The 12,211-nt window shown below is 33.3% G+C and overlaps 1 protein-coding gene across 1 annotated transcript in view; it reads left to right on the top strand.

Moving 5' to 3' along the window:
- LOC145266352 (gamma-aminobutyric acid type B receptor subunit 2-like) overlaps nucleotides 1-12,211 on the top strand; it is a 1,041,657-nt gene that overhangs the window by 860,609 nt on the left and 168,837 nt on the right. Inside the window, exon 20 of the mRNA XM_080121967.1 lies at nucleotides 1,248-1,423. Coding sequence (XP_079978093.1) covers nucleotides 1,248-1,423 — 176 coding nt within the window. The remainder of the gene's footprint in view (nucleotides 1-1,247; nucleotides 1,424-12,211) is intronic.

Genomic DNA, 12,211 nt, shown 5'->3' with positions numbered 1-12,211 from the left:
TTCGATTGACTACGCTTAATTTCAACGTTCCAAATTCCGTAACCTAACCCTAACCCTAACCCTAACCCTAACCCGACGGTCACGATTATTTTACCTTTTCTTTTTATCCTTCGCTTTACGGGTTCGAGTTTGCCTGCCTACTACCACTTTTTTAACACCTCTGCCTACTGTTGATTTGATTCCTACTTTTTTTTTACATTCCCGGTGTTCCACCACATACACATACACGGGAACCCCCGCTATTGTTGTTTTAACCCGCTGCCCGAGGTCCTTACTACACCAACTAAACACTCGGGCAACACCGGGTACCCCCGTTAGTTTAATATATGAAAGAGAAAATGTGTGTTAGTTTGTGTGTGTCTGTGTGTGTTTGTATGTCTGTCAAAAACTTTTGACAGACGCATCGGATCGTGACAAAATTGTTATTGTTAGAAAGATCAATTTCTCGGACAAAAAATATCTAAAAATTGGCCCAAAAGATAAATCCTGTACTGATCAACTGGGTCGTTTTTTTGCAAGGAGAGGTCACTTTTTTGACGTCATTTTTGTAAGTCATACGCCTAAGAATCTCAGTGTACGTTTAAAAAACGTTATTTCAACGACATCGTGACGTCATAAGTCGTTGTGGTCGTGACTGCTAGTATGTTAGATTTTTTTCACCTACTTTTCCTTTTTGTGTTGCAGGTTCGGGCCTGCCTACTGTTTTTGTTGTTTTTTGTTTTTTGAAATCACACGGGCACTCGCTGCTATTTTGATTGAAACAAACTTTTTTATGGTGTTGCCGTAGTTTGCCGGGACGAGAATGGATTTAATTAAGTGTCCAGTTTGAAATTCAGCGCAGATTCCCGAGTAATACAGAATTATTCCTAAGGACGGGAAATACACCTGAAGAAGGTCTGAGGTTACAGTCACCGAAATTTGGATGAGAATAGTCATATAAAAATCAAAATATTACGGATAAGCACGTTTAAAGGGTCCTTTTATTGCCTACTTTCTTTTATTTCGGGTAAATTACCTGTACTTGCGGTTAAAAAAGTAGATCGTTACACATTTCTTATATTTTTTTACTTCCGGTAGTTTGTTTTTACTTCCGGCCCAAAAGATGAACGTCATTTAATTATTTTTTTCATTTATTTCCGGTACTTCCGACCAAATGAATAAATTGTTACATTAACATTAATTTCCCGGTACTTTCGGCCCCCAAAAGAACATGATTTAATTGCCTCTTTTTCTTATATTTCCGGTAGATTGCCTGTACTTCCGGCCAAAGAAGAGCATCCCCTGGTTCAGCGATACGCTCACATCACTTTTCTAGATGCAAACGGCGGACAAGATGATGAGTCGACAGATTCTATGCCGATGGAAAGCGCGAGACGAGATCTGGCTGACGAACAGCGAAGCATCATCAGCGGCGACATGCCAGGTTTGGTCCTATGTAACTTTGATTTATTGGACGAAAAGAAAATATGCGCGGGAGAATGCATTTGGCCTCTGTAAGAAAGATATGTGACAAAAAGAATTAGCGAGTGAATAAGAATAAAATGAAGGAAGAAAGGAGTGGTTCAAAGAACGAATGAGAAAATTAAATAAAAACTTCTTTGTTTCTTATTTCGTTTTCTGATTTGTACTTTAAACCACTCGCATATTTGAGGAAACCCCAGAAAGGAGAAACGTACTTCGCATCTTGATGCTTTCCTTTTGCTGTATACCGCGAGATGCGGCCGAAGATGGAGTAACGTTGCAACATCTTATAATGCAACGCTCTCTCGACTGAAAAGCTCGTCAACTGACTTCAGCCAGCTTTGCTGTTGTTATATACACGCGATCCACAGTCACGTGTTCGAGTCACGTCGCAGCACAAGCAAAGAAAGAAAGCGAAAGAAAAATAATTGAAAAAAAAAATCTTTCAAACACTACCGCGTTTGAATATGTTATAGTTAAGTGGCAGTTTTAGTCATTTAGAACTGCATTAAAGCTTCACCTCTCACTTATTTTCTTGCCAAATTCCAAAAAAAAATTATCACATATTATATGAGACTACTTTCTCAGCTACATTGTGAAAAAAATTTTAATTCTTGTTCAGTAAAACAAAAGTTATTATAAATTTTGTGATGTTCAAAATCGTACAATTCGTAAGGAGGTGAGCGACGGTTTTTATGACTGGTTTCCATAGCAACCATGTCGCTTCAGCAACTAGTGTTGCTAGTAATTCACTGCTGTCGTGAAAAGAGAAGTAACAAGTGAAACAGAGAGAATGAAACAGACGAGTGCTTTCCATTGTTGTTACATATGTGTATGTTATATTTATGGGGGCAAAAAAAACTGAATTTAAACAAAGAAAAAGTGAATTTACTGGAAGCCTGCAAAAATCATGGCTTACAATAGAAAAATGTGAGCATAAAAAATAATATGGTTAAGCTTAAACATGGAAAAGTAAAAGAACTATTGTTAAAACTGGGCAAGAAAAAGGCAAGATATTCTAGTAAAAAAAAATAATAAATTTATAACTTAAAATATTGCAGCATTAAGAATTGTTTATATAGTGTTAAATTGATTTGTTTTTAATTCTCAATGCTCCAATATTTTAAGTTATCAATTTTTTTTTTTTTTTACTAGACTATCTTGTCGTTTTCTTTTTTGCAGTTTTAACAACTAGTCTTTTACTTTTCCATGTTTAAGCTTAACCATATTTCTTTTCATGCTCACATTTTTCTATTGTAATAGTACAAGAATCGTGTGAAAAGAGAACGATTCTAATTTACGCGTCTTTTATTTATCTTTTTCGACTAACGTAATTAGTGAAAAAAAAAGAAAGAAAGACGCATAGTAAAAAAAAAAAAGATGAATTAGAAACGAGCATGAATGGTTGGCTCTGAAACTGTATTGTAAAACGCTTTGTATTTAGAAATAAATCACTTTAATACGTTGCGGGTTTTGCATTCTCCCAACTACAAGCGCGAATGCGTTTTTTTGTTGTTTTTTTTTTGTTCTTTTTTGTTTTTTGTTGTTGTTGTTGTTTTTTCTGTTGATGTTTTTTGTTTTCTTTTCTTTGAATCACTTCCGTTTGGCATTAACAAAACAAAAAAATATGTACGAAAAGAAAAGTTTAGCATTACAGCTTATTTTATGAAAATTAACGATTCCTCTTTTTTTATTTGTTTTTGTTTTTGTTTTTTTTGGGGGGGAAGGGGAGGTAAACACACAAAATTAAATGCCATCATCTATTGCGTGAAATTGATATATAATTACCCCTCCCCCGTCTTCCCTAAAAAAAATTTTTTTAAACTAGCCAAAAACTATATGGTCCCCCGACTGATGCCTTCGAATTTTAGGAGGAAAATAAAAATCAGCTCGAAAAGACGTTTTTCGCCCCTAAAACACACTTGGGTCAGGCCCCAGAATTTTCCCAGCGTCAAATATTACGTTTCCAGGTGTATATCCACGTGGTCTTGCTTTTGGGTAATTTTCAGCAAAATCTAATGGTCGGAAAAAATTCAATGTCCCGAAAAGTGCTATTTGGGGCCATTTTGACTCCTTTTGACTACCTGGGGGCGTACAATCCTGGTGAAAATGAGCAGACGATACAGTTTTAGGCCTTACCATATGTAAATTTGAGTTCTGCATCATGCAAAAAAAAAAAAAGAAATGGCTAAGTCCGTCATTCCCCCCACCCCATTTAGCCCCAAAAGTCCCCAAGGTCTTAACACATTTAAATTTGAGTTTAGCACCGTACAAAACTGCTAAATAGACATACACAGAAAATTTTGGACAAATATGGTAAAATAATCCCAAAAATAGAGTGTTTTTATTAGCCCTAAAAAGCCGCTAGGGCACACCCAAGAATTATCAGGAGTTATGGACAAACAAAGAATACAGAAATTTGTTTCAGTATCTGTTCTGTCATAAGTTAGTTGGATAGGAAAGTAATTAATTTATTTTTATTTCGGACTATTAGTCTCATCTTTGTTAGTTGTTTTTTGATTGGTTTGTTTATTCACAACTAATAAAGATGAGGACTAATAGTCCGAAATAAAAATAAATTAATATATATAATGCTCATCTCAAAAAATGAATTCCAATTAAGGAATAATATATATACCAATTGGTACGGACCCGACTATGGAAGATCAGATAATAAATAAACGTGGATTTATAAGATCAAAGAATCCAACCTTGATCGCCCTTCGGGGCCCGTGGCGCAGTTGATCGAGACGTTGAATCTCTACGGTTCCAGATGAGCATTGTCTGAAGATAGCGGTTTCAATCCTACCCAAGCCAGAGGTTAATTGGTCAAAACAACTACGGATGGCAGTGATGGCTGAGAATGCAGTTAGGAGATTCGAAGTTCCTATCCGTCGCGGTTACCACCTGATGAAGGCCAGAGGAATAGTTGGCCGAAACGTTGTAAATAAACAAACCAATCAAAAAACAACTAATAAAGATGAGGAATAATAGTCCGAAATAAAAATAAATTAATATATAATGCTCATCTCAAAAAATGAATTCCAATTAAGGAATAATATATATATAGGAAAGTAATTATTTTTTTATTTTATTGATGGGGGAGAGCATAAAATTTTTATTTTACGTGATAAATAATTGCTTGGTTGGTTGTTTTTTTTACGGTAGATCAGCCCATTTCAGGTTATTATATGTCGAATCCAGTTATTTTGAAGAAAAATTTTTAATAGAATTTTTTTTTTTTCAAGTCAGTTTCTCTTTAACCCATAGTTGGGACCCTAACAGGTATTTCCACTCCGGTTCAGAGTGGACCTGGAAGCAATGGCAATTAAAGGGTGGCTCCACACTTCCCATAGCCCGCAAGCTGGGGCCTCACCATCGGATATAGTTTCATGACCGATAAAATAATTGGATTTATTATTTTGATAAATACAAACAATACATACAAATAAAAACAGAGGAATCGTATTTTTTTTAAGTAAGGCGAAACTTAAGGATCCAGGAATAATTCGTGGAAATCCGAAAACTAACTATATATATCCTCCTTAATGTTCGCCTTGCGATCTAATTTGTTTGTGCTTAACGGAAGTATTATTTCAGTAATTTTTTAGTACTTAGTGTTTTGTGCCATTAAAATGCCTTGTTTTTTATGTTGACGTATTTTGTATCGACTTAACCGCTTTCCTACGTTTTTCATTTTTTTATTCCAGGTTCTGAATATTTTTTTTTATTTGTAACAAGAAAGTGAAATAATTTTAAGATCGTTTTTTCATGCGAAATATAGACGTTTCTTTTTTGTTGTTCACAAAACGTCCGCGATGTGCAGCTATACAAGCGACGACGCCATTTTTATTTTTTAAGTAGTAGTAAAAAAAAAGAAATCAGCGTATTTTAAATTCTTTTTCAAAAGTAAAGCACGAACAAAATTCAACGAAACTATTTTTGTAAAGTTATAAGAGTTTTTCGTATTTAAAAACGTATATATGATCGCGCGTGTATATAGATGTAAACGACAAATCCATTCGTTTTTTTTTTTATCGACACGTAAATAGGCCTTTTCATGCATATACAAACCTGGCACAATGGCGCGCGAACATGTCGACGACGACAACAATTCGAAGAATGCGTGCAGTATTCTTATCAACAAGAATTATGCAACAAAACACTCATAAAATATACGAAAAAACATTCACATATGCACATATTTTCCTACCAAAAATAGTAGATCCTTTAAGAAGCCAACATACTGCACACAAACACACACACTCGACCACACACATACATATACATATGCAAGAATACGTAGATATATGTTCACATATATGCATATATACATATATTGATGTCATTTCAATGTACGGTTATCGTTGTACAGGAGAATCCAGTTATTTTGAAGAAAAAGTATGGCATAATATAATATGTTTACATATATATATGTAATTATAAAATTTATATATATATATATATGTATGTATGTATATATGCATGTATATGTGTACATAAGTACACAATGTATATATATATATATACACATAAATTCATACACACACAAACACACAAACACACACACACAAACACACACACACACACACATATATATATTGTGACAGCCTTCTAAATCTCTTTTACATACCTATCCCACACAATGCTTCAAGCAAACTACATATCAATCCTATATATATATATATATATATATATATACATATATATATATATATATATATATATATATATATATATGTATATATATATATATATAAGGTGTGTTTTAAGGATTGTCAATGCAGGATATATCCAGCCGTTGTAAGCAGAGTAATAAGGAGATAATGAATAAGTGATAAGTAATAATAATTTAATCCTATTTTTATTTATGTATTTTATTATAGATGTCATTTTTTTTAACTTTATTTATTCCCAAGATTTTTCAAGAGCATCTACCATCTTCAAGGTTAGAAATGTATATCCAATTGTTATGCTGTCGACTTGGATTTAATTCAAGCGGTCGTAACGTTTAAACGACTGCATTATTCCTGCATTTACAAGCCTCCAAACACACTTTTTATCCGCTAAACAATGTTTCAAGCAAACCACGACATACTTTATTCACACACACATACACGCATATCTATATATCTATATCTATATCTATATATCTATATATATATATATATATACATATATATACATATATATATATGCGTATGTGTGTGTATAATCCGCCATAAGTAAGTCTATATTTTCTTCAGTGTTTTACTTCTCGATGTTTAAAGATTTGTTTCTCCTGTACAACGATAATCGTACATTGAAATGACATCGATGGGCTTAATGAATAATCCCGAGCTGTCAGTGATAAAGCCTCATGGAATATGTGCGCCAAACGACGCACAGTCCCCCGAAAGGGCACTAAGCTTTTAAAAAAAATGCTTTATTAAACATGATTTTACTTTTACATCTCTGAAACATAACTCGAGTGTACTTCGTATGAGTTTCCATCTTTCACTGACACATTTCTTTCATGCTTCGCTTATTTAAGCAAATAAAATGATATAGCTATTTATGGCGGATATATACATACATAAATATGGTGTATATACATCTATAGATATATATGTATATATATATATATATATATATATATATATATATATATATATACTTCTGAAATATATGTACATATATCGAGAGCACTGTATATACATGCGTGTACATGTATACATACATATGTATGGCATACATATATATGCAGATGTGTATACATAAATATGTATATACACATAATATACTTCTGTAATATATGTATGTATAGACATGTGTGTACATGCAAGTATGTTCACATGCGTGTGTTTCTATACACTATATATAGATATAAATATATCTATATATAGTGTATACGTATATATATACATATATTTCATATACTTTTCTAATATATATATATATATATATATATATATATATATATATATATATACTTGTACGTGCGTGTGTTTCTGTGTAGACAATGCCATAGACATCGCCATAAGTGTACCATCGTAACAGCTCTTTTTGCGTTTGATTCCGCTTCTGTTTACAAAAAAATAAAGATAATATCCAAATGTGCTCATGTCAACGGCCGTTTTACGTATTTCTTTTTGTTGGCGCTTTATTCGCGGTACATCTCATCTCGGCGCGGGTCACGAAAGCGCGCGAACGTTCGTTCATTTTCCCACATCCGGCTGCAGCGTCCCCGCTTGCGTTGCTCTCCCAGCGAAATAATCCTCGCATGCGCGCAAACAAATGATTTAATATAGCGAGTCACCTTGTTCGCAGCTTTTCATTACAGAAAAACAAAGAGAAATATAATGCGTGGTTTTCTGCGCTACTTTTTTTTTGGGGGGGGGGACGCCTTCACCAAAATTTTGTATTCTTTCCTGAGACATAGGCATTACTGTAAAGCTATGTTTTTGTTAATGCATTTAAAAATCACGAACACAAAACTAATATTATAACTACTACCACTACTACTACTACTACTAATAATAATAATAATGATGATAATAATGATAATGATAATAATAACAATAATAATAATGATGATGATGATAATAATAATGATAATACTACTACAACTAGTAGTACTATTACTACTACTAATAATAATGATAATGATGATGATAATAATAGTAATAATAATAATGATAATAATAATAGTAATAATAATAATGATAATAATAGTAATATTGATAATAATAATAACAATAATAATAATAATAATAATGATATAATAATATTAATGTTAATAATAACAACAACAATAATAATAATGATAATAATAACAATAACAATAGTAATATTAATAGTAATATAATAATAATGATAATAATAATGATAATGATGATGATAATAATAATAATAATAATAATAATATTAATAGTAATGACGATTATGTATATATATATATATATATATATATATATATATATATATATATATATATATATATGTACATACGTACATATATAAATGACAAAAGATTATATTTAAAACTTCATGATGTTGGCCATCTTATAATCTATTTCTTTAATTCAGTTGACATTTAATGAATATTAATAGAAGTAATTTAAAAAATCGATGGATTTGTTCTAAGGGCGGTAACTCTATCATACTTCAAATTAAATTAATTTTAACTTTTTTACGTTTAAGATATACAGTTTAGTGTTTTGCAAAATGATAAATCTCAACCAAACGTAATTATTGGTTAAGAATTAACTAATACTTAATAATAATACTAATTGAAATAGTAATAAACTTTATTATACTAAGTAACCTTAATTATGTATTGTTTAAAATTCAAGTTAATAAATAATTTAATATACCCGTAAATGGTAAACTGTTCATTTTTTTTAGTTTAGTTTAGTTTAGTTTCGCATATGCAAACATGTTTTTTTCTTTGTTTTTTTACATGGAGGTCACCACTTATCAAGGCCCGGAAGCCACTCGGAGATAAGGGTTATTGCGTGTACAGTAATCAATGAGATAGTATCGAAGTAATCATTAGTATTGGATATTTGATAAACTGTCATACTTAAGGGGGTGGTTTATCAGGAATTTGTTTATGTTAACTTGAATACATCCAAGTTGTAGTCAGGAGGGAAGCAGGCAAACGGAAGAGAGTTCCACAGGCATGCACTTCTTAGAAAGAAGCTGTGTTCATGGAATCTACGTTTTAATTTAGGCACAGATAAAGAGTGGGGAAAATTAATGACAGTAGTTTCAGCTAGACGGGTGTTTTTCGTGAAAGATTGGCGAGGGCGGCAGAGATTTGGAGCTCAAACGAGCACCTGTCATGGAAATAACGATAAAATAAAGACAGACTCGCAACGTCTCTTCTGTGGGAGAGAGACTGCAGGGAAGAGAAAAGGGCATCCCCCAAAAGCCACGAAGTCTATTTTGTACTCTGTCAAGGCAGAATAGGCTGCTTTTAGTAGCTTCTGCCCAGATGTGACAGCAGTACACCATCCTTGGACATACTTGGCTTTTATGCAGATAGAGAATTACATCATTAGTGAGATATCTTCTGGAGTGGTAGAAGGATCCCACCATTTTCCCAACGTCCTTGGCAATAGACCTGATGTACGTGTTCCATTTCAGATCAGAAATACAGGTTAAACCCAGAAGCTTGTCAAAACATGGAGCGTCCCCTAGATGAGAGCCATCCATTTCAATTGATGCCAGATAGGGATCAGAGAGTTGGTGATGTAAAGATAGAAGCTTGGTTTTGGATGAATTAAAAGTAACCAACCACCTATTCCCCCACTGTACCACGCGCTCAAGATAAGAGGAGAGAGAATCAGAGAGAACTTTATCATTTACGGCCTTTGATGTGTTGACATAGAGTGTCGTGTCATCAGCATAGATGTTAACGAATGATTTAAGTATATGTTTTAGGAGATCATAGATGTAGATCAGGAAGAAAGTTGGACCCAGGATGAACCCCTGAGGGACTCCAGCATTAATACTGTGAACCTCTATTTTATGCCCATCAACCACTATTCTTATGAACCTATTAGAGAGAAATGATTTAATAATTGAGAAAACATTTCCAGTTATACCGTAGCTGGAAATCTTGTGAAGTAGGCCCTTATGCCATACCTTATCGAAGGCCTTCGATATGTCAATGGCAATTGCCCTGGAAAGGAAGCGTTTGTCAAGAGATTCACTAATTCTTTGAGATATAACCGTTAGCACATCTGCTGTAGATCTAGCGGAGCGGAACCCATATTGCATGTCACTAAAAAGGTTATTTCTGCTGAGGTGGTTGACTACTTTTTTATTTTATATGGATTCCAACAACTTACTCATGACAGAAAGTGGGAGATGACTTTTCGCCTGAATTCTTAAATACAGGGCATACTGATGAGGTTTTCAAGGTGTTGGAAAACACTTCTCCTTAAGGCAACGTTTAAACAGTTTTGTAAGTATGGGGGCAAGTCTGGTTGAAGCCTTTTCAACACTATAACTGGAATGTTGTCAGGGCCAGTTGCTTTACTGGAATCAAGGTTCTTGATTAGCTTGGCGACCTCCCGCACAGATATTTGTATGTTGCATAGCGTGTTGTCTGTTATAGGAGGAAATGCGGGGAGTTGATGGCCATCGTCTCATAGGGTAGGATTAGCTGCAAAGTTCTTGGCAAATAGTCTGGCCTTGTCTGATGCTGACGAGATGACCTCAGGTCCATTGATGATGGTTGGGATAGAACGCACGCTTCTGTTCAGGATCCTGTTTGCTATTTGCCAAAACTGGTGGGAACCAATCCGCTGCTCAGCTACTTTGGATTTAACGGACTGAGCATATAGCTCTCTTGCATTTTTATTACTCTTTTACAGTGGTTGCTGGCAGTCCTGAAAAGCAGCTTAAGTCTCAGTGCATCTATTACGTTGTGGAAAAGTGATTTCTGTGCGCGATGGCAGCAGCATATTCAGGGGAAAACCATGGCTGGCTGTTAGGTCTTTGCTGGAATTTTTGTATGGTATGAATCGGTCTATGCCTACAATTAACCATTCGGTCAGGTCTGGAACTATAGAGGACACATCCTTTTTAAACATGGAATGCAGAGGTAGATCAGATATGAATGTACGGAAGCTATCCCAGTCAGCCATAGAGTATCGATATACAGTGGAGAGGTACGTCTGAAGATTTATTACATTTCATTTTTATCTAAACTGATACAACGGATGTGTAATAGTTTATAATTATTGGCGTTATATTCATAAGTATGCATGCATTAATTAGAATTAATAAATTTACTAATTATTAAATAGAACATTTTGGCAGAATACTCCTAAATTAATAGAACATGTTAGTACCAATAGTTGGTTTTAGTGACTTTATTTCTGAAGTTCAAAATGGCGTAATGGAAACATAATGTATTTACGACTTCTCTTTCAATTTTTCGGATTTTAATCCCGTCAAAACGCACTTTATTTCTTTTTTACGGATTGGGGTTGCTATTTCTTCGGATGAGTCAAGGGCAAAATAGATTCACTAATTGATATAATAATTAAGTGATTGATTTTGCACTACGAAACAGATACTATGAAGAATTGTAAATTTAAACTGAATTAAAAGAATAAATTATAAGACGGTCAACATTATGAATTTGGAATATAGACTTCTTTCATTTATTCACTATATTGCTCTGTAACTACATTGAGCTTCTTAAATAAGGATTGGTACATATTATAAGGAAATAAAATATATTTCCACAGAAATATATATATATATACGCATATATATACATGTGTGTATATGACTATCTATCTATATATATATATATACATATATATATATATATATATATATATATATATGTCATATACACATATGCATATATATATATATATATATATTCTTATCTACTATTATATAAAAGCCACTCTATGTGTTTGAGTTCCATTCCTCATAGGTTCCGAAACGGCTGAGCCTATCTTTTGTAAATTTTACAGAAAGCTAATTAATATGTCTGGCAGTTTTCTTAGAGATGTTTTGTACCGAAATAAATCCGTCAAGTATCGGAAATAGAAAAGATCCGTTCTTAAAAATAGGTTTTTTCTTTTATAGATAAAAAAGAATTTTTACAGGAAAATATTCTAGTTGGGGAAAGGGAGATAATAAAATTTAAGCAAACCATTTCTTCTTTAAAAAAATGGGGGATTTATCATAATCTGGAGTTATAGCTTAGTGGTAGAGCATTCGCATACGAACTAAATGA

This window comes from Euprymna scolopes, chromosome 41, assembly GCF_053919585.1.
Source record: "Euprymna scolopes isolate OS-2025 chromosome 41, ASM5391958v1, whole genome shotgun sequence".
NCBI lineage: Eukaryota > Metazoa > Mollusca > Cephalopoda > Sepiida > Sepiolidae > Euprymna > Euprymna scolopes.
The sequence above is the reverse complement of the archived record's forward strand: the minus strand, read 5'-3'. Positions and strand labels throughout refer to the sequence as shown.